Source organism: Haliaeetus leucocephalus, unplaced genomic scaffold (genome assembly GCF_000737465.1).
Source record: "Haliaeetus leucocephalus isolate CR32 unplaced genomic scaffold, Haliaeetus_leucocephalus-4.0 Scaffold932, whole genome shotgun sequence".
NCBI classification, from domain to species: Eukaryota; Metazoa; Chordata; class Aves; order Accipitriformes; family Accipitridae; genus Haliaeetus; species Haliaeetus leucocephalus.
Window position 1 is genome coordinate 9,663,787 of NW_010973368.1, and position 24,672 is coordinate 9,688,458.

Genomic DNA, 24,672 nt, shown 5'->3' on the forward strand with positions numbered 1-24,672 from the left:
AAACCATTTTATGATACTCAATAATTTAAGAACTCAGCTGTTTACTACAGTCATGTTTTCCTAGAAGCAATACTTCTCTGAAGCATTGCATTAAGGATAGAGCTTCCAGCTTACTTGCTAACTGATAAACTACAGAAATCTATAGTTGCTTTACACTTACAGTTAATATTTCTTTTCACATGTGACTTGGAGGTTCCAGATACTAATTAGATTAGAAAGGATCCAAGATCAGAGGAAAAGCCTCTGTGGTTGATCTCCTTTGTGTGTTATCTCAGTTTTGCAACACCCTGTGGCACAGCTGGTCAGTTTGACCATCAAAAGGTCGTTATGGTCCCCAACACTTATCAGCCAGGATGGAATGACATCAAACTTAAAAGGTAACTTCTCTTACCTCCAGATATATTTCATGTAAGTTCTAAGAACTTGTGACAATAGGGAGAAGAGTGACAGTATTAGAAAGAAGTCACATTTTTTGTAAAAGAGATCATTTCATTCTCTACATGTCCTAAAAGGAAAGGATTATTGTAATAGATACAGTGAGTTTCAGCAGGAAATATCAGAAAAGTATTCAGAAGAAACGTAAAATAGAGAGGTTGTGTGTAGCTGTTTGTTATAATCTTCCTTCCTCTATAGGCAAATATCTTATATCTGAGTCACAACGTCTCTTTACTGAACTAAATAAATTTGAGTATTCCCAGAAGTGGCTCAGCTGATGTAAACCAGTGTAACATAACTTCCATGGATTCCATGGCATTCAATTAATTTACATTAGTTAGAGCCAATAACTACTGCGTATATTGTGAATCAACACAAAATCTGCAAGCCTGAGGGCTGATTTTGCACACTTGAGATTACTCAGCAAAATAGTCTCAGGATCTGAGGCTCACATGGTAAGAAGAGAGCAGAATTCAGATGACAGAAACAGCATGCTACAATTTTTTGACACAGATATCCACCTTACCATGACTGGCATAGTCCAGTGTAGGCTGGTTGAGCCTGTCAGTGGTGAGACATGCCTGACTTTGATATCCCACAAATGATAAGTAAAGAGGAAGGAAGTCAGGAGCTGGTAAAACAGCTTTTCTGAGTTTTCTTTCCCTCTCTGCTAGTATAAATGTTGTTTCTTATTCAAATCGTATTTCTGGCAAAGTGTTAATAACAGCTTTACAGTAAAATCATGGCCTGTTTAATTCCATCTTGGAAGGGAAATGTGTTGTACTGATGTAAGAACAAGATGGGAAGTTCAGGGTAGGGAACGTAAAATGTTCTTATAAATATTGTGTCACTTAAACAGCTCAATGGATTACTCTGCTCGGCTTGCTTATCTCTAAAATAAAAGAACTTGTTCCCTAAGAAGAATTGCATTAAAGTCTTTAATTTTCTGCTATTAGTAATAACTACCCCAAGTGTATGTCGAAATGTTGATCCTAAAGTATTTTATATTATATAAATTAATACACAAGAAGACTCTACTAAAGCAGCTAGATGAGCAACTGATGTATAACAGAGACGGTCTTCTTACAAAGCTGATGCAGAAAACACAACTGCAGTCAATACCTCACAGATGTTTCAGGGTAGATTTTAAGCAGCAGTTAGATATTGGAAAACCAGTGTAGATACTCCATCTAGCAGCTATCTCACTCTACGACAAGAGAGTGGAGTTAGTGACTTCAGCACACGGTATGGTATCATAAGTCCCGATTTCTAATTGGAACTCTGCCTCCATGATCCTCTGCTCTCAGAAGAGTCCTACCATTCACCTTTAAACCATGGTTTCACCAAGTAGAATAAGATAAAGTAGTGCTTACTTTTCTAACAAACACAAGTGTCCTGTAAGAATCCATGTCTGTACAATTTTTGAACAAACATATAAACGTAAAAGCTATATAAACTTCCAGAAGTTTAACAAGTAGAAGTTTTACGAAGATCAAAGGATGGACTACAGTGGCAATATAACAATGTGCAGAGGTATACATACAGTTTAAGAAAATGAAGGACTACATAAATTCTTGGATTTGTAGAGATAGTTTAGACTATAGTTTAGGACACAGAGGAAAAGAGAAGAGGATGCGTTTACAGTAAATGCAGAACAATCCCTGCTTTGTTTATCCATGTTTCTTCAAGACAAGCTGCTGTCAGAACAGGCTTGTCCCAGAACAGAGTCTCATCCATGTGTGTTTGTTAAATCATATCAAAGAAGACTTAATCTGCCTCACTGAAAGCCATGATGAAGCTCCATTCATATGCATGCACTAAATTAGTAGACAGGTAACCTCAAAGGAACAGGTACCCTCAAAGGAACACACCAGTGTTTCAACACAGGCCTTACTCCAGTAAGAGGATGCCAGTGGGGAAACAAAGGTGGGTTCCTGTTTGTCTCGATAAGCTTCAAAATAAAGCAGCTGAAGATGTTGATGTTACAAGTCAAATTAAAATGTTAAGATCTGTACAGTTGCTCACCTCCAAGAGTACCGCACTACCTGCATTTGAGGTACTGATGAAGGGTGCAGACAGGCCTCCCATTGATACGTGAGGAGCTTAAATACCTGAGATTTCTGCTAACATTGATGAGAAGGAATCAAAACTCTTACTCACTGAGCATCAAGAAGACTGGGGCAAAACTTAACCCAGCTTAAGCAGTTGGCAGTTGGACTAGATGACCGTTGTAGGTTCCTTCCAACTGAAATATTCTATTCTAAAGCAAAATGCTGTAATGTAAAACATTGGAGCTATTGAAATGATACACCATAAGACATTGCTTAAGGTTAAAAATTGTCCTTTATTACTGCAGGTATGCTTTGCTTTAGGAGACTGATGTTTCTAAGAACAGGTTAGACTAATTTCTGCCAGAAATATTTAGGTATAGTTGGCCCTGCTTTACAGCATCAGGGTGAGCTAGATAACCTGTTATGACTCTGTGAAAATAGTTCTAATTTAAAGGGAAAATCTCCAGACAGAGAGGTTCAAAGTACAGCCACCTCAGAGGGACAGCTTCAAATAAGAGCCAAAATTCTGAGAGGATGTTCAACTGGCTTTTGATTATGAAAACATTGAGCATGGCTTTGCCACAATGACCTATAACCTGGCAACTATCTTACCCAATATGCCAAGAACATAGGAGATACTGAAGAAACCTGGTTTTAGAGGAGAGTTTCTCAACTGTTTAGACCAAATACAATTTTTTTTTAATTTAACATACCCTCCTCTGTGGTACTGCTGTCACAATTTTTATCTGTGAAAAATGTAAGTCAGGTTTAATGGAGTGTCTTATTTAGTACTTTATTTTCTTTCATGTTCCTGAGTTACATGAGCACACAGGAATGTATGTACATTTTAATGAGAGTATAGTAGAGTATTCTTGACACATCTGATGCAAGTGTTCCTTTCACAGGATTCAGCACAGAATTAGATTAAAGGCATATATACTTATGCATTCATAAACCCAGCAGCTGGCTTTAAGTTTAATACATGAGTTGATCAAAAATGAGACAGGACATTTCATCTCCCATTTTAGTGGGTCCATCCAAGGAAGGCAACAAAGTACTTTCAGCTCAAGTAAAAAGGTTCTTTGATGTGCATCTGAAGGTAAGTACCAGTATGTTTCCCAAAAATCCTCATAATATGATGGGATGTTTTTTTAAAGAAAGGAAATTATGCTTTCTTCAAACATTTACATAGTCGAGCACTCAAAATTTCCCATGGAGTCTTCCTTATCTTTGTCTTAAAACTAGAAGTTTAGTTCAAATTATAAAGTAATCTTATCATGCAGTCCAGTTTCACTGAGAAAATTCATGAGCAAATCATTCTCCCTACAGCTTTCACAAGATCCTACATTGGGTTATCAGCACATGTACAACCTTCCTGTAGCACTACTTAATAAGCCAGCTTTCCCTCCTGAAGTAATTTAGAACTATGATATTTTGTCAAGTGTATGAAGTCGCAGAACAGAGACCTGGAGCACCAAGACTCAGAAATGTCTGTGAGGTGCTAGGCAAGTCCGCTACAGCTTCCCTGAACTGGCCACTAAAAGCAGGTGGATCTATCTTCTCTAAAATGGGTCGTAAAGGACTGGGGGATGAAGGGACTCCACTGGCCATAACTGTTTTAGCATCCTAGCGGGAGCCTCATTTATTTCTTTTTCACTAGGCAGGGTATTCTAGTTGTTAGGGTTCCCCCATACCCCTATTCTGAAATGGCCACACACTGAAGATAACATCAAAAGGCTTCCTGATTGAACAGTGTGGAAAGGCAGGCAAATGAGCAGCCCACCAGTGGATAACATATGATCTTGCACTCCAAGGCTCTGGCTTATCTCCAAACAGAAGTTCCTGGGGGATATGGGTATCTAGCATTTGCTTCCAATTTCACAACCTTCCCACAGAATCCCCAAAGTGATTTCAGCTACTGGCTGCTTGGGTTAAGACAGCAGGGCTGTGCCTGGAAGTCAGAGCAAGGATGAGGTATGTTAGAGGAAGAGCTGAGGCTATCAGTGTATTAAGATATCAGCTATATGAACTTCTCATGAATATGTCACAAACAGAAAATGCATGCAGGTTTATGGATGAAGGGAATTTGTATGTCCAACAGGAAGCGGGAGGTTGCTATATGCATGACAGAAATAATGAAATGTGGAAGTTTCTGTCCATGTATAACCAAAAAATCATTAAGCCATTAAAATTTTGCATTATGAGGACGTGGCTAATCATTTTCACTACCTGCTTTGCTTGCTATTTCAGGCCCTTCCCCACCCCCATTCTTCATCTCTGTCTGTTGTGGTTTTTTAACAGGTTTTGTAAAGTAGAGAGCATCCATTTAACCAGCACAATGAATGCTGGATTTTTACACACTGGGCACTCAAAAATCTGACGCCGGTTTAGAAAGTCTGGCTTTTAGAGCAAAAATCCCAGTAGACAATGATTGTGTCTGCCTTTGCTTTTGTGCAGCATCTTTGCATGATGTGAGCTAATTAACAGGTGACATTTCAGCTGTGATCAAGAAATGGGAGACAAAATCCTGCCTGCAGGCTACGATTACATATGGGGCAGAACACTGGTATCCCTGTGGCTGTTGCTCTGGACTGAGGCATAATAATAAGCACTGCTGTCTGGGGACCACAGGATCCGAACAGCCATGGATCAAGAAAACTGCTCTCAGCGCTGACATGTTTTACACCGGTTTGGCCCTGGTCCCTCTGCATATCCCCAAAGTGTTCAACCACACGACTTGAGCAGTGAAAGTCATCGCAAGCCTGGCACACAGGGGAATTTCACCCTACTGTTTGTACAGCATTTTGCTGCAAACTGCCATTGAAGTGAGAAGCATTACTGTTACATTTACTGTTCGTGAAAGCAAAGCTTGACGTATTGTTTGTTTGGAAAATGCACAGAGTGCCTCTGAGCATATAGCTTTCCACTGCAGCAGTACCCCACTGGTTAAATCTAACATTGTTTTCCCTGAAGTGGATTCTCTAATGCAGTATTAACGCTGCTGACTTCAGCAACATCTCAGCAGTCTGCTGCAAATGCAGCCATCAGTGGCAAGGCATTCAACTAAGTATGGAAAGAGAGACAGGTAAAGGCAGAAAGGGCAACATACATTAAATCAAAAAGATTGAATGTGCTGTTAGAAAGAAAGTAGCACTAATTGCTCCCAATTGCTCCTTTCCCAGAGTGGGGCCGGGAGAAGGGAGGAGTATGTTAGGTTACAAAACTGTGTAAGTAATACAGTCACTGTTTGCTTCCTGTTGTAGGACAATGCTAGTGAAATAAAGTAAAAGTTCATATATTGAGTTCTCTCTGTTGGTGGGGAGAGAAATGTCAGCAATATGAACCAGAGGGAATTATGCCTAACCATTGCTTTGCCATCCCTGGCAGCAGCTTTGCAGAAAATGTCATATCAAAAGACTTCTGCAAATTTTGTATAATTTGTGATGCATTCCCAGCTAGTGCTTGAAATCATGAATCTCGGTACGTTTCCAAAAAAATCTACATAATTCTGCTTCATCAGTTATAATTGAAACATACTAATTAATAGCTCTTGGAATACCCCAACTGCTTAATTGATTTAGAATGCAGTTGTTATGAGAAAACAAAAAAACCCACTGTTTTATAATGTGGCTTTCATTCTTCTTCATTAGAAAACTATAGATAGGCAAAAATAAAAAATCTTAAGCAGCCTAAATTGGAACATGGTAGAAATTAAGAAATCAGTGTGGTCTGAGTTAAGGTCTCTCTTTCTATAGAAAGAGCTTCCCAACTATGAGAGTCTTCACAGAGTGGTGATGCTGGTGCACTGCAGATCAGAAGAACTAAGGGAAACCAAAGCCTCTTCTCTGTTCCAGGAGAGCTTCTTCAGTGGCAGACAAGAAACTTAGCTATGCAGTAAGTTGTCAGAATGAATCTTGCCTTCCACTGTCACTCCTATTTGATAGCTGTTTCTTCCAAAGGACAAATCCCACGGGAATCTTCTCAACTTCTACTGTCCATACTACCAGAGTATCGCTGCTTCAATTTAGCTGTGCAGCAAGTGCCTGACTGAAACCAAGTACCTGGCTATCTGGTCGCCATGACAGTACACTTGGTTTAGGTGGCAAGGTGTTGGTAGTGGAGCAGCTACAGTAGTGGTCTCTGTGGGAGAAGGCCAGGGGCTGTCCCATGCCAGACACAGCCAGTTCCTGCTGACTCCAATAGACCCACTGCAGGACACAGCTGAGCCCATCAGTGAAGCTGGCAGCACCTCTGTGAAAGCATAGTTAAGAAAGGGAAAAATGCTGTTTAGGCAGTGATGAATGAGAAAAAAAGTGTGAGAAACAATCCTGAAGACACCAAGGTCGGTGAAGGAGAAAGAGGTGCTCCAGGAGCTGCAGGAGACATTCTCCTGCAGCCTGTGTGAGTTTTGGAAGAGACCACAGTGGAGCAGGTATTTCCCTGCAGCCCATGGAGAGGACCACACCAGAGCAGACACACTGCAGCACGTGGAGGACCCCAGACCAGAGCAGGATGATATTTCCTGAAGGCCTGCTGCCCATGGAGAGACCATGCTGGAGCAGGTTTATCCTAAAGGACTGCAGCCCATAGGAAGGACCCGTGCTGGAGCAAGGGAAAAGTGTGAGGAGGAAGGTGCAGCCTAGAGGAACTGTTATGAACTCACCACAACCCCCCATTCCCCATCGCCCCTGCACCATGTGGGGTGGGGAGGAGGAAGAGGACTCAAGAATGAAGGAGCCTAGGAAAAAAATAAAGGAGGGGAAAGGTAGTTTAACCCTTGTCTTCATTTCTCACCATCCAAATCTATTTTAATTGGCAATAAATTAAACTAACTTTCCCCAAGACGAGTCTGATTTGCCCATCATGGTAATTACTAAGTGATCTCCGTGTCTTTATCTCAACCCACAAACATTTCCATCTTATTTTCTCTCCCTCTCCTGCTGAGGAGGAGTGAGAGAGCGGCTGGATGGGCATCTTGGCAGCCAGCCAAGGTCAACACACTACAGACAGTTTGCACAGGGGCAATAAAGATGAGGACACGACTCAGACTGTATTGTTCAGCATTGTTTTTCCTCTGAGTCTCACCAGTCAGAGCATGCATATGGATTTCGGTGAAAAAGTCATCAGTCCATTACAAACATGCCCTAAGAATATCAATGTATAGATCAGAACTTAAACTACAGTGATGAACATAAGTTAGCTACAGAAAGAACAAGCAGCCTTCCAACAATAATGCCTTTTTGTCACTCTCTACTGGAGTTGGGTGGCCTGGTTTTGGCTGGGATAGAGTTAATTATCTTCCTAGTAGCTGGTACAGTGCTGTGTTTTGGATTTAGTATGAGAGTAATGTTGATAACACACTGATGTTTTAGTTGTTGCTAAGTAATGCTTATCCTAAGTCAAGGACTTTTCAGTTTCCCATGCTCTGCCAGCAAGGAGGCATACAAGAAGCTGGGAGGGAGCATGGCCAGGACAGCTGACCCGAACTAGCCAAAGGGATATTCCATACCATAGGACATCATGCTCAGGATATAAAATAGGGGGAGTTGTCCGGGAGGCCCAGGTCACTGCTCAGGGACTGGCTGGGCATTGGTCAGGAGGTGGTGAGCAATTGCGTTGTGCATCACTTGTTTTTCTTGGGGTTTATTTCTCTCTTTTTGTTATTTTCCTTTTCTTTTTTTTTTTTTCAATTATTAAACTGTTCTTATCTCAACCCATGATTTTTTCTTTTTTTTCTGATTCTCCTCCCCATCCCATCGGGGTGGGGAGGAGTGAGCAAGCAGCTGCGTGGTGCTTAGTTGCCGGCTGGGGTTAAACCATGACATTGGGTCAATATGGAACAAAAACATTCATTTGTCTTGTTGAGTGGATTTGATTTTTTCACTTTTTATCATCTTTCATTCTCATTTTTCCTTCCCAGAAACATAAGCATTTTATTTCACTCATTTTCTATACACATTTAAGAAAATGGATGTTAGCAGCATACATTTTCACATAAAACTAAATGTCAAATTCATTAAATATTTCATGCTGGCAGGAAGTGCATACACTCTTAACCAATGAAGGAAAAGTAGCAATACAATGTGATATCTGTGACTGACAATTGTAAAAAATATAAGAAAATTACAATCTGCTTGCAGACAAATGGCTAGAAATTGGGTGCTGGGTAAACCTGACTGGTTGGATTACTTATTATTCTAGTTGTGATTAGTTTAACAAGTGTGTAAAAGATTAAAAAATCTATGCAATTACCATTCCTCTGAGCTATGCCATGTCCCTTTCCTTTGTTTTCAATGGATTTTGTGAGGCTGTTTAAAGACTCTGGTATTCTATAATTTCACTTTAGCAATTCTGAACCTAGTTTCCCTAAAGATATAGAAAAAAAAGTACGTACAAGCTAATTTAATTTTAGTCAAGAAAGTACAGTGAGAAAGAGAGCAGGGTCTGAATACCATTTTTATACTTACTGTATTTCTGAAAGGCCCTGCCATTTCTAATTGTAAATTCTTTAAAGCACAGAAGAATGGCAGTTCAAGCATCCATCTCACAAGGAGCTTTCAAAGCAGGGAAAGGAAACACAATGGCTGCTAAGGAAAATAAAAAGGTTGCAGGACTAAAATCTCAGTGCCCTTAACCATATAAAACCCAGAAAATCTCACTATGCCAACAAATCCAATCCTAAATTAGTTTTCATATATGTCCTTATTAATAGTTACATATTATAATTATTTATTTCATAGAGAATAAACTCTTCAGAACAGGGGCCCTAACATAAGCAGTGTTTAGAACAGGAGTGTCACTGCCTTGAATATATTATAAATAGAAACAATTACCGTACATCACTGTCTTTCAAATCATTCTGGAAAAATCTGATGCTGGACAACAATAATTTTCCTTAATCTTTCATGTGAGGAATTCAAAAGTCTTTTTAGGCTCCTTCTTGCAGACTGATCCAGCTTTCATTAAGATTTGCACAGAAACCAGGTTCAAGCCAAAAGCTGGGTAGCTTTGTTAGCATAGTCCTGAGCTTCTGTTTATAGGCCTAGCCACTTCGCAGGACATATTTGGTTCCAAACAGTGCTATACCAGATAGGTTCCAGTTCACAGTTTCCTTGGGCTGACCTAGCTCAGACAGCAGCGTTCAACTCTTGCTGAATACAACTGTGTAGGTATAGCCTAAACAAAAAAGAAACTGCTCAACCAAGATCACACAGCAAACGATGAGGCTGGAGTAGAAATCCACTCTCCTGCTCTAAGACTTGTATGTTTTAAGACCTATCCAAAAAAAGCCACTCCTATTTTGGACATCTGTACTTTATTTCTTTAACTTTATGTCCATTTTTGGCTTCTGCACAAGTTTTCATATGACTGTATATTGTTAGCAACCAATGAAGATGAAGATATGTTTTTCTTTCTTCAGGCTAATAGAAAAGGGAAGCAACTTCTGAATGGCACAGAAAAGGTTGCTCTATTCGACATCTTTCTCTGCTTCACATCACCAGAATATTGAATGGTGGCTAAATACTGACACGTTTCATTGTAACTGAGTGTTAAGAGTACAGGAACATAGAAGGAGAGAATGACTTAGGAAACTACAGGAGATGTTAAACACTGGATCTGTGTTTAAAGAATATTGGAAATACCAGTCTCTTCCGTCAATCAGTTTTGACTGATCTCTTGTCTTGGTTTCAGCCACAGTAAATCAAACTCCAGCACATATTCAAATGTAATTTCTTCATGACACAAAATGATTATCAACACAGTCATCTTTTCAAAATCCCACTTTGATTTTCATTGCAACTTTCTAAAGTATTATCTTAATATAAATGAAAAAGCTGTTCAGACTAAGTGTAAAAATGTGAACTGTAGTCTCACAAATGAAAATAAGACACTGACTAACTGAAGACAGTGATGAATTCTTCCTTAGATCCCTTAAGAATAGGACAAGAAATAATTGATTAATCTGTACCGAGGAAGTAGGGGATAATGTGTTAGGGAAAAGTCTAGCTACAAGGATAGCTAAGCATGGGAACAGCCATTGAGATACTGAAATCTCCTTCATCAGAAGTAGCTAAGAACAGGGCACAAAATCATCTGCCAGAAATCATTTAGGTCAGTGTTTTCAATCTGTGCCCTGCATACCCCTATGGACCCAAGAAGAAAAGCTATCAGTGAAGGGTAACAAAGAAAAACAGTCTAATGTTGTAGGCTTGTATTCATCAACCAGAATCTGTAAACAAACCGGTGAAATGCTAAGGGTATTACAAAAAAAAAATATTCAAAATCATTCATCTTGATATTCTAGTCCTGACTCACAGCAGGAAAATGCTCTTGAAATCCTTTCCCTCCCCTTCCACGTAAAATAGTCAAACACATCTCAACATTCCGCTTTGCATCAGTTGTGCCAAGTCTGTAATAATCTTTCATTATTATCTAAATATCTCAAAGTGTTTCTCAAATAATAGATAAACCCCTGTGACACTGAGGAAAAACAATACTGTATGTGTTCACAGTTTGTCTCATGTAAACACTGCCACAGAGATGTTAGCAAAGTAATTAAACTCAAGAGTAATTTCAAAAGTTGATTGAAACAAGGTCTTTGTCATACGTGCATCAAGCAGGTACAAAGATTTGTCATCAATGTATTAGCAAATCTTCAAGTTCTTTTAGGGGACATGCTGTTTTCCACTATACATGACAAAATGCTGGTCTGTCTGTTACAAGATTAATAGACAGCCATAAATCAGACTCTGTTCTTTTGTTGGTTATAAAGGAAAAATATGATACCCATGTGTAAGCTGCTCTTGCTGATTATTTACAAGAACTTCCAGATTCTGACCCAGCCTCCCTGCTGTCAGAACTGCAGTCAGAGCCTGCCCACGAACCTAAAATGGACTGCCCAAGAGTTAGTCTCTTGCAAGCACAGCCTTAGAGCTCCTGCCTACTGAGGCTGTGCAAATGGCAGGGAAACAACAGGAAGCCCAAGGCTGGCTTGCGCAGGTATCAGCCAGAACTCATCCCCTGACATTAAAAAAAATCTCTGCAAAAGTCACGGTCATGGGATGCTGGGATACTTTCCCCTCCCTCCTCCCTCTCCCAGGCACTGCACTTTTCTAAGGCATACGTGACAGCTCACTAGTCGAAAGAATGGATGTGCTAAGGCAGGACGTGAACTCCAGGAACAGCTGAAAGCGTCTTCATTTTTCTTCTTTCTGGTTTGGCTTCAGGACAGCAGTCCTCGGGTAGTTCCTAGCTAACACTTACTGGCATTAACATGAAGATGCACTGCTACTGACACCATTTGTAGCACTACTTACAGAGCTGCCAAGTCCAGACGGATACTTGAGGGAGATTTGTCTTGTGCTGGAGTGAGATTGTACACTGCTGGAGGGCAGTTCGAATTTTGTCTCCCTTGCTTTGCTTTCTCTCTCCCCTGACCTCTTTTCCACCCTGCCCTCCTCCAAATCCATCCATCTGCTCTTGTCCCTCACTTCTGTCCAACCGTGCTGGCAGTGTGGGAGGCAGCATACCCGTAACTCCCTGCTCAGTTCCTCTTCTCGGCACTCAGCACTCAGCTACGCTCCCCATTGCCTCTGACACTTGAGCCCAGGGCAAGGAGCCAAGCACATGCTCACATGTGACGGGACTCATCAATGAACTTCAGGTATTGGAAAATGGAAAATAGAGTAGAAGGGCATTACAGTCAGGAGCAGGAAGAGTTGAGGGGAGATTAGAAGTGATTGACGGGGCAAGTCCCAAACAAGGAGCCCTCCTGCTTCAAGACTGGTGAATGTGTTTGTTCCAACACACTCACTGGCAGCAGTGCTATCATCAGGTTTATGAAGCTATTTATAGAGAAACTGAATACAGAGAAACCCAAGAAAAATTCTCACCTTTTCCTTTCTGAAATAAGACTAAAACCAATAGATCACTGCTAAAACCTGTTTTCCTAGCATTAGATCAGTATTTGGTGCTCTTGCTAAAATTGGGAGCTCTTAGTTCATGCAGGTCTCTGCTCTGTCAAGAGCCAAGTAGGAAGCAAGTGCTTTTGGCTCAAGATCTTGGGTATAGAGATGACCGTGAAAAAGAGCTCCTGTCAGAACAGATGAACATACCATTGTTTTTCCTTATTAGGTAATATATAGAAAAAACTGCTTTCTTGTCAGTATGTCACAAGCCTCAAGTACAAGCACCAAGGAATAAATAGGTGTTCTCTGATTCTCTGCAGACTTCACCCTTCAATGAACAACAGACAGGTTGAAGCAGTGATGCAGATGCTTATCCATAATCTTCTTTTTAAAGACTAATAAAAAAAAAATCCATTGCATCATGACATGCTGTTGGATGAAATGAGTTGATTACTTTTCCTCACCAGGACGTGTCCCAGAATTCCAGCAACATTTAGGAAGAGTCTGAATAACCCACCACAGGAGTTCAAGGTGTTCTGCTTCAAAGTGCCCATAGGATGACGTAGGGTCAGGGTTTTAGCTGGTGTCCTTCTGCTAGAGCAGCCGGCCTGGGATCTTCTAAATATCCTATCATCTCAAGGATTCACAAAAGAAATTCAGCCAAGGGTCTCATGGCCAGACCAACCAGTGAAGGAAACTTAAGTCTTGCAACTTAGCATAAGACCACCTGTGTACAGAGGGAAGAACATTCTTATTGACAGAAACGTAGTGGTAAGCCAACAAGTGGAGGAGACAAACAACAAAGTAAAGATTCATGCTGTCCTTCCTGGCAGGAAGCTATCTAATCTACATTTGAAATGTGATTGATGCTGGCTGTCTGCCAGGGGTACAGCCTAACAGTGGCGTGAAGGAATCTCTTGTTCACCTCAGTCATGCGAAGGGGACTTTAGCAGCACCACTGACTATAGTATAGACTGGAACCGTGAGACGCCAATACATTGCTCAGCTGGGGCAGTACAATATCTCTTGCAGGACTCTCTCGGGTTAATAGCCAAGGAACAGATCTTCTTTTACATATAAGTAAGGCCAGCAAAACACATGCAATATAAGCTCTAACCCCAGAATAAGAATACTGTCAGCACTAATTTTTCCCCTGCAAGATTTCTTGGGGCATCCTTACAGATGTATCTGCACATTACTGACCATACTTAAAGAGCTCATACTGATGCTCCTCTGTAAAAACAAGAGGTAAGAATTTCTGCATCAGTCTAGTGGTGTCTTCCCCAATCTGGCTAATGATTGGAATCTACAGAAAAATACTTTGAATTCAAGCAAATGTCATTAATGATCCACCACTTCAATTAAGTGATAATTTCTCAAATTTTCTGTGCAACAGCAATAGAAGTGGATCTTTCATCATGTGATAATGGTCAGAAATCTTGTAAGAAGCACATCAGTTCGGCTATTTTTTAGTTCGCTGGAGCTATACTATTTGCATATCCTGAGAATCCAGTCTATTTAGCGGTCTTAAGTTCCTATACACAGTAACAGTCTTAGTTAAAGTGAACGAAGGCCTTTCAATACTTTGAAAACCTATTCTGGAACAGGAAGAAGAATACATATAATGTAAGACAGCTATTACAAAACTACTCTGTGCAGAAAAGATCTTCACAAGGAATAGAAAATTGCTGTTTGAAATGCACTTGTTCAGCATTGCCATTTTTATTTTCTCCGATTTTAAATTCTTTATAACATACACATTTTTCTTTTACACTTTCGGTGTGTAAGTTGCACCAGTAAAGCTGCCATAGTCAGAATGATTTACCTGTCCAGTCTGCATGTCAGACAATTATTGGAAAGTGACCGTGAGTCAAAGAGAGCTCAGGTAAGCAAAAGGAAGTAGGTTAAACAGACTTCAGACCCATTATGCTGCTCACAGCTGTATATAATAAACAGAACAGATGAACAGTGTCACTGGGAGGCTGGTCGGGCACACAGAGCTCCAGGTCACTGCCAGGCTGATTCTGGCTGCACAAAGCTGGCTTGGAGTTTGCTATACAGTATATAATTTAGGGTAGCTTAGATTATAAGGAGTCTAGTACAACAACTGAATTACCTAAGAACTTTCTTATTTCATGCTCAGCTTCTAGTCAAATAATACTGCAGAAATACAGTTGTAATTTGAACTAGGATAAGACTTTATAGCTACACAAGGATGGCATCTGCTGATATGGTATGGCTTCTAACATCTCTCAGTACTTCATAGTGTTGCCTTACTGCATCACTGACATGTAGCTACATGCATTCACAGATCAGACTTAAGAGGCAGCTGTGGCCCTCTGATCGGTTTTGCCCACAATTAAGCTTCACCTAACCAAAAGTATGCCTACACAGTGTATAGCAGGTGGACATGAACTCATTCTCCTGCACTCAGAGCTGCTGGAAACAAATGAAATCACTGCTAAAATGCCAAGCTCAAAGTAGTATTTTATAACTTTCAGCAGAACTGCACTAACCATGATGGTGTAATTTCTTATAACCCCAAAGCATGCGCAAATCGAGAATGAACCCACCAGGAATAAGTGGTGTATACCTGCCCTAAATCCTCCTAGTGAGAAGCTATCCAAAGCCATTTGAGCTGAAGTTCAAAATACGAGCAGTAACAACCCTTGTCTCATTTCTTTCCTTTGCTGTAACTTGGAATACATTCCACTAGAGTCAATACAGATGTGGTCAAATTGGCCAGTGCAGCCTGGAGAGTGATTCTGCTGACACTAAACCAGACATAAGTTCTCCAGGCTCTATGAACCATATTTGACTATATCTCCCCTAACCATAGCAGGTCCTTAGAAACTTAGAATACCTCTGCATTTCAGATACCCACCTATATTTAGGTGTTTTATTCTCCAATTAAGTCACACTAAAATGGCATAATTCATTTGCCCGTCCATATTATATAGTACCAAGTGAGAGGTCCTAGGATATCCTAATTGGCCTTAAGCTGTTGCTCCAGAAGGCAGAGGTCTCCCTTAGGTCCATTATCATATATATCAGGCTGATGCAAATGTCTCGGCTGCCTTACAGTGCCTTAAATGGCAGCAGATGCTTATTTTTAGAAAACTGAATCAACAAATAACGTATGGCAACAATGAGAAAATCAGGTCGCAAAGTTACATGTCAGTATATCATTGTAACCCAGTAATGAACTCTGTTTCCCATGAAGGCAATTTAGTATGGTAGCTGTAGCATCATGAAGAGGTAGCTCTGGTGTTGTTTCTGTAGCTGTCATGATTGCTGCTACCCAAGGCCTCTCTGCACAACCCTTTCTTGTGCAATCCAAACTTAGCAGTCTTAACATTTAAGTAATCAGTGACGGATCTGAGTTAACCTAGGGGAATGTCTTGGACATGTGTGAGCTGCTTCCTTCATTTCAGCTGGGAGTTTCTGCAGTACCATTTCTTTTATAATTCTATCATGACTGGGGTTTTTCACACATAGTAGCTAGTGATTGCCTTTTGTTCCTTTAAAATGAAAAGCTGAAATTTGAGAGGATAAAAGCCCTGGACAAGCTGTCAGTATGTATTTTCTGTTTTCAAATCATGCCAGTACTATTATCTTACAGTATTGAGTAAGAGATAAATGACCGAAGCACCCTTTAACAGCGTGTCACTGAATCTTAAGAATCTCAGTGGCACAAGTTTAAGGTGCCAAAATCCAAGATCCTCATCCAGTAAAGTCAGTAACATGTTGTTTTTTCTTCCTAGGAAAGAAAAGATGAGTCAGTCCTGCTGAGATATGAACATATGGCTCCAACAAATCTAGGTACTCAAAGCCTGATGCTTAAAGCACTGTGATCATCCTGTAGAATACAGATACCAAAATAACTTGTATTGCTTTGTAAGAAGATGTTTTTTAGGGTGTTAACTTCTGTTAGCCCCTACTAGTTAAACAGTCTATTGTCTTCAGCAAACAACGGTCACACAGTCATGCATAATCTACGGATTATCAGAAAGACAGAGAACTGAAGCAATTTAAAGATCTATTGAATGCATCTCTTTGGGGCCGAATTGAGGAACAAATGGAAGAAACAAAAGCATGTTTCTCCAATGCAGGACTAGCCAAATAAATAGTTCATCATCTATTAAAGACACTTACTTCATGAGATGAAGACATTTTGTAATATGTCCATAAGATTATTTATACTGTGCTTTAGTTTTGCTCACCGAGGAGGACCCTGACACATCCCTGAGGAATCAACAGAGAACATAAAGATACTTCTTTTTTTTTTAAATACACCCTAGGTTACATGCGTATTGCTAAAAGGTAGAAAGAACATCATGTGCTTGAAAAAAGTGAATTCTACTTGGAAGCAGCCAGATTTGTCTTCATGTCCACCCTTTTTTTTTCCAGAGCATTTTCAGCCTTACCACAAGTACACTCTTTTCATTCCACATTTTCTGCACCACTGGCAGCAGAGGTGACCCTCTCACACTTTGGGTCCATTCTTTTGTAATCTACATTATCTGAAGCAGCTTTCCTTTGTCTCTCCTTGTTAGGACTTTATTTCTTTTCAAATGTCCTCTAAAATTTCAAGTAGCAAACTCAAACAAAATGCTAGACCTAATTATGCCTGGACTTTTAAAAAAAATTGAACCCACACCAGGACTTTGCAGCTGTTCGCTGTTCAGGACTCCAGATCCTAAGTGCAACAGGTTTCAATCCCTTTCATATATTTTATATGTCATGCCCCTTGTCACAACTCCAGCTTTCAGCAGGATGTTCCCCTTCCATTTTAAAAACAGAAAAATAAAATTAAGCCAGGCTTGTGTATCCTCTTCCACCTTTCTTTCCCCTCTACACAGGTTTAGATAAGAGATTCTATTACCTTACTGGCTTTCATTTCCACTTCCAACACAGAGATATAACCCACAGTGAAATTTCCACTCTAACCTCAAAATCTTACCAGTGATCTCCCATGCTTGTATTTTGGGACATCTGAATAACACATAATAATACACGCATTTGGGACACTTTGCCAATAATAAGATTTGTAATAGCATGAGAATTGTATTAGCAGTTGAAGAAAAAGATGAAATCTTAATTCTTGGTCTCAGCATTCCCAGACCAAGGAAATATCCCCTAAATTCTGTGGCTCATTAACATGGTAAGAGATCCATAGTTCACTTTTAAAATATCATTTTGTTTAACTAATCTGAGTTAATGTTTGATTGTAACTGTGAAAAGCAGCCCAGAAAGTATGTTGGGAGAATAATAATGGTCCATGGCCTAAAAAGGACTGGTACTACCAACCTGAAGTACAAGGGTGTATGATATGTGCTGTTCTCACTTGTTATTTTATCTCATTGGGGTAACCAGTGAGAACGGCATGGCACGTTATTTATGAAAGTCAGCGGGTTCATCTTAGAGCACATTTTCCATTATAGTTAAAATGTTTTTTGTATACATGCTTTATAAACAAATGAAGGAAGTATAACCAATGTCTCAGGAACAAGCAGCCTCTGTCTCACAAAGGCCAGGTCCCAGGATGTTTTCAATTTCTTACAGAAAACAAAAAACAGAGTTATTCCTACAAAAAGGTATTAAAAAGGTAGTATTTAGCCTTTTGCTGAATGTCACTTCTTCTACATAAAAATTCTATAGGAAACAGACAACTGTTCAGCATTTATATTCTCTGCTTTGGCTTTTGCTGTTACACTGAGATTATTACAAAATAAAAGTTAGGCATTCCCACCACACTGAATTCTGTAATACTTTACCTGTTGAATACTACTGTGTTTATTACCCCTTTCTTATCTTGACCTCCTCATTGTTCCCTCCCCATTTCACTCCAGGTACTTACCCTATTTACAACACATCTCGGGCCCCTGTTCTCCCAGCGATTCCAGGCACTCCTTTACTTTTAACTCAGTAAAGCCTGCAGGGACAACACAGTTCTGATACTTTTAAAATGAAGAATCTCGTGTTGCTCGCACTGAAGTGAGTGGTAAAATTCCTAGCTCTGGATTAAATCAGGAGAGTAAGAATTAAACCGTATCACCATATATATGCACTCTTCTGTCTGAAGCTGATAAGTCCACACACTAGCTACATAAATCCACATAAACACCAAAAGCTGAACCCAAACCTACCCAATTTCAAGTGATATCATATATCTTTCTCCCAAAAGCAAACTCCATCACTTCAGGTAGCATCAGTTTTCAAGAATTGCCCAAGAGACTTTTCAGTCCAAAGGCCTATTAATGGATTACTCCTGTACATATGTGGCAAAAATAGCATTGGTATTCTTCACTGAAATAATAATTCTGTCTTAACCTCTCCCACTGATGACAATTCTACTGCTCTCCCTGTCTTAGACTTACAGTTTCATATTGCCTTTGATTCTTTTCATTCCCTTTTCTCACAGTACAGATGACATCTTAATGATACCCTACCCTTCATCTTTCTTATCTTGAATAGAGTTCAGTCTTTCCTCACTATTGCTAAGAAAGCTGCTGTCCAGACTTTCACTCTGCCACTTTCCTATTGCTAATTTCACTTTTCCAAATCCTTAGTTTTTCCTTTTCCAGGGCATCCTAAAGATGACAATGATGAAACTAATAGCTCTCTGCTGTCTTTCTTCCTCTCCTGCTAATTCAGTCATACCTTCCTATCTCTTACCACATTAGGGTCCACAGTATTCATCTGCCTCCCCTGCAGGCTCCACATAGCCTTTAGTAAAGTTCTGATTTCTTCATTCTCTTTTATTTGTTTTCCAAACTCTTCAAATTTTCCACCTTACTGTATTTGGCATTATTGCACCTACATCATGCACTGCCAGGAGTGTCCTGTTTATCCGATTTCTATTCTCCTTCAAATCTCTCTTTAAAATAAACTCCTTACAGTTGTTCTGCAACCCATGCTTATTAGGCAGAGCAGAGTCCTGGTCCATCAGATGAGTCGGTAGCCAATATAACCGCATTTGCTGGGATCAGAGCTACTTTTTTACACATTATAGCTTTCCATAGCATTCTTACACCGAGCTACTAAGAACTGACTTACTAGTGCAGAAAGATATCATTTAACTCCCAGTTGCACTGCCCTTCTTTTCATATATCTTCTTGAAAACGGAGGACAGAAATGTACACCCTTATTCTACTTGTCTATGCCTTTATAATCAAGTTTGCCTTCTGCATTGGTCTCTTTGAATGAAAGGACAGAAAAAGCAGGAACTGCAGCAGTTTTTAAACACTCCGCAGGCAGCGTCAGCTTAACTTATACTGAGTAGCTGATGCTGAAAATTTTTCCAACAGCCATCAAGGGATGATCCAAACCTGATACCTGCATGAAGACATTTGAGACTCAGCTCAGTTGTCCCACATATAGGTGTCCAGTGCTGCTTGAGGTGTCTCGGGTGAAGTGAGAAATTCCATGGCAGGTGACACAGGACCTATGGAAGACTTGAGCCCCTCTGGAGCGGCAGGTGGGGAATATCAACGGTCTGTAGATACCTCTAATGGGAAACTCAATTGAGTCTTCAGTGTCTGTGAAGAAGCGCAGGTAATACTAGTTTCCTCTGGTTGTAAAGCGCAGAGATAACCTTATTTCTTAATTGATGTGATCTGTGTATGATGACAGGCTGTTTTGCTCCCTCCTAATTGTTTTAGTATTTGATTGCAATACATATGCTCTTCTTTCAATAGCAGATCTCAGATTGCTTTAAACAAGTTAATTATATTTCACAACACCATTGTGCATTAGGGAAGTATTAATACTCCCATTTTGCAGTCAGGGAAAAAGGGAGGAAAAGAAAGGGTAAGTGGCTTACTGAAGGTTAAACAGTAAATCAGTGACAAAATCTGAAGAGGAACTCCAGACTCTCAACCACAGCTTGAATTCCCCACAGACCACTAACTCCCACACTAAATGTGATGATGATAATAAATGCATGATTTTAGGGTTCTAACTGCAGAAAGCCATCCTACACAAACAATGTCTTCGTGAAAGGATGCAGGAACTTGTATCAAAACTTCAGAGCTCCAAAAGGTCAGCGTAGAGATAAACATCTACCTGGAAATTCAAGAGGCTTTGACAATCCATATTGCTGCAATGACAGCAAAAAACTGTACGCACGAAGGATGGAATGAGACTGAACTCCATTTTCTACCTACTAAGAGCACCACCAAGACAGACATCTTTCCCTTGGAAAAGATGTCTCACCATCACCCTGCAAGACAGTCATGCTTGGGGATAATTTTTGAGCATATTGGAAACAGTCTCATCTACCCTTCTTTTCCACCAAGAAACAGCAATTTTAAGCAGATAATTCATAGGAAAAATACTGCAATTACTGTAACATCCAGATGTCTCAGGATGAGGGACCCACTGTGTTTTAGGTACTGTATAAAAATACATGTGCAAAGAGATTATAATAAGCAGGGACAACAGGTGGTTGTAACAAACAGCAGGAGCAATGCAGGAAAGAGGAGAGATGAGAACAATTACAAGAATTAATGTCTTCATATGCTGTTATAAACCTAACATTATATTCTGAAAACTATAGATGGGAAGTTGTATGAAGTGTGAAACTAAAAATCTAATCTTTCACTAATTTCAGTTATTATTGCTTTACCTGAATCGCACCAAATGGGAGAAGCAAAAATCAGTGATAGGCAGATCAAATGTTTTATGATTGTGTATATCTAGGTTGATTCCACCAGTAACAAAATGGCAGGCTTTTGGTTTTTTTGAATGTGAGGCCAGGTAGTATGAAATTCTGCACCCCTACTCAGTGTGTCCAACTCTCCCTAAAACATCCTTGAAGTGTCTGCTTGGGTTTTTTGCTCATTTTTTACCCCATTCACTCACTGTATATGAATAGTATGGGTTTTTAATCAATATATATGATATTCTAGGACATATTTCACGTTGGATTTTTAGGGACAAGTCCCAATGGCTTTTGGGATGGAGTTTGATCTGTTTGTTAATGGGGTTATATAGTTTGATTGCCTGGGATAGTACGGGACTTCACCAGAGAAATCTGGACCTATATACTTCCAGGTTGATGAAATATTTAGTTTATCTAGAAAACACACTCAGCATTTACAGGGAATACACAGATATACTCTCTACCCAAGACAAGTGAAGATACTACACAACAGGATAAAAGTATCTTTCAGTGTCCATGCCCTGTTCATTCCAGTTTAATGGCTGAGAAATCAGCCTCCCGTTAGCTGTCTGTCAGACACCATCCCTCATGTCAATTCTGTTCTTTTAAATCTGTTCTCTCCACAAAGTCTTTCTATGGTATATTGATCTTTGCTGATGTGAACTGAGAATACCAGTTTTATGCCAGATGAAAGCTACCAGCAGACTCCAATCTATTTATCTATGTAAATATTTATAGTTCAGTCAGCATTATGGAGTTTGAGCATTAATTCATTTCAATGATTATCAGTCTGACCTGGGTTCAAACCAGCAACATCATCAGTCCCAAGCCAGCCATATCTTCACAACAAGGGCCTTGGCCTCTAGAAATGTGTATAGTTTCTAGAAAATATTGCCTGGAATAATCAGATCTAAACAATCTTTGAGATACCATAGCTCTCACTTCTATTGTTGGACTGCTAGCTTGCTTGCCAGGAACATCAGTTGATGTATTTCAAGTACTGTTAGCACAAGTTAGCACAATTCCTACTAGACAAAACTGTGGAAACTGCACGTTCTCTGTCTGACAACCAGAACAGAGAATGATCATACAATATGCACTGAAATGAGCCTGGTATTGGAGTGTGAACATTAACTGGACATGAGCTCTGCTTTTAATACTTAGGACTCTGTATCCTTGCACCACTAGCTTTCTACATGTTGATCTTTGTATGTGAGAAAAGCCACTTCAGTTCTTAACTCCAAGGATATTGCACAGGATGCAAAACATAACATCATTTTTCACATGTACATGCAGGGAACAGGCTACATATGTGAATGTAAATCAAATTCATTTTAGGGCTCTAAGTCATTTTGTGTAGGTCTTTGCTAACATTTATATCTACATAAATATATTTTCATTTCAAAAAGAATGGAACTCTGATCTACTTTGTCTTCTACCCACATCACTAATTCTTCAGTGGGACTACATAAGTACAGTGTCATTGCACTGTTCCTCTATTGGTTAAAGGATTGGGCCTTAGAGAACTTTTCCTAACCAATTTGCCTTTTTCCATTCCACCAAATTTTATCTATTTCCTGAGTCCCTTGGAGAATTAGAAATTAACAGGTTTTGCTTCCTTCCTGCCTATACATTAGCATCCTTGCTGCCTGGCTAATGAAGTCAATACACTGAGGGGAAATAACTGGTAGGATTCTGCAGTCCTTAGCAGGGATTCAGCCTGGCAGAGAGGAAACCTGCTGGGTTCGAGGTCTTTTACCTGTTACGATACTCTCTGGTTTTGGACACATTAGTAAATTGTGACCAACCACCTGTTGGATCCATATGCTTTAAAGCTGATTGCCAAGCAAAGGAGCTGCATACAGAATGCCATCAGTACCCCCTGTGTGCCTTGCCAGGGGAAAAAAGGAAAGGGCTTTTTGCATTAAAAGACATTTTGCAATACATAAAATGAATTAAAAGGAAGCAACAGCAAACACACATTCAGAAAAGCACCTGGGAAGAGCAAGTTTTCACCACATGGAATTTTGACCCTGGGATAAGGAATATACTGTTATTAATCAAATCTCTGTTAGAGCTGCTGTCCATGTGTTCATTGTGAAGCTGAGGGCAGAGGAGACTGATGTGTCGATTTCAGCCTTCACCTAATTAAAGATGTAGTAAGGCTTAAACTAAAGCTTAATTGTGTATACTATTCAAAGAGCACATCAGATCTGCTCAGCAGAAAGATGTCTGTTCTGCTGTATTCCTTCTACACAGGCAGAAACTGTTTATAATGTTTCATTTTGTAGACGTGAGGGCATGGAGGATGACAGACAAATTAACCACTAAAACCAAACCTGCGGAATAAAGATGAATAATCAAAGCCCATGCTATCACTTCATACTTCCTGCAAGCACTGCTGTACAGTGACTGGCTGCCAGCAGTTCTGCTGCAAACCTGAGCATATGGCTTCAAGTTGCTTTGCTCCTGTACCGATGCACAGAAATATGACACACAAGTATACAAATTACCAGTAGGGTTTTTTTCAGTCACTTCTTCTGTAGGTTGCATATGAACCTCCTCCCCATGCCAGGAAAGGAGAGCATTTCTTTATGGTTTATTTTAAAACACCACTTGGATCGTTTTATTGAAATGCACTGCACTGGCGTAAATCTCCTTCCACCATCACACAAACACACTCCCCAAGACAGACTCCAAACCTAACTATAGAGTTAATCAAACTATCCACTTGGGCTGATCAATTGTTAACAGGACAGAGTGAAGAGCGTAAAGGTCCCTTTGGGCTCCATTATTTAGTGTGTCTTTTTATACCATCCACACTACAGGTTATACTGCAGCAGCATTTTGCTCCAGTCACTTGCCAACAAACATGTGCCATCGAGGAGCCCTGAGCAAGCAGTCACATCTGTGTCCACTCCTGTACCACCCATTTAACAGAGACAATGATCACTAGAAACAACAAAGGAGCCACAGATAAAACAAACAATGCTGTCAGCCAGAGATCACTGCCATCCCAGGCAAGTTTGCCATGAAAATACTCAAGAAAAAGGAGGGGAGGGAAGAGAGATATCAATATAGAACTATAAAACTTACACCTAGAAGAGGTTTTACCCACGCAGCCACCCAACCCCACATCTGAGGAGCATTTTCTAACGCCCTGCTAGGATTGAGCGAGAAAGACCGAGCGGCGCACATGGGAAGCAGACAAGCATCCAACGTCTCCTCCCACTTGGAGTCAAATAGTCTCCTACGAGTCACTAGGCACAAGGAATAATAACAATTGTTATTATGATAGTAATGATAGTAATAGAGAGTCACCAACCTTGAGGATCCCAGTTCACCTGTTTTCTTGGAGTCTCAATTGGAAATTTCATCGCTTCCTTTTTGCACAGGGAGGAAAAAGAATTAAATGAATTCCCAACCTTCCTGTCTCAATGCTGCAGTCAAACAAATTAATTTCAAATTATAGGGAGCCTGCGCTGTTTGACTGAGGGGAACTGGTGGTTGCCAAGGAAAGAAATACACAAATAAATCAAAGAAGGTGGGGAGGGGCGGGGAAGGGAGGGGAGCGGAGGGGTTTGTGCCGGCGAGGTGAGGAGGGGTGCAGGCG

General features: G+C 40.2%; 1 protein-coding gene across 1 annotated transcript in view; it reads right to left on the reverse strand.

Annotated features, from left to right (window-relative positions):
* The window catches only part of KCNK10 (potassium channel, subfamily K, member 10), a 66,995-nt gene extending 42,559 nt beyond the window's left edge, over nucleotides 1-24,436 (reverse strand). The window contains exon 1 of the mRNA XM_010583799.1: nucleotides 24,385-24,436. Coding sequence (XP_010582101.1) covers nucleotides 24,385-24,436 — 52 coding nt within the window. The remainder of the gene's footprint in view (nucleotides 1-24,384) is intronic.
* Nucleotides 24,437-24,672: the final 236 nt, after the last annotated feature.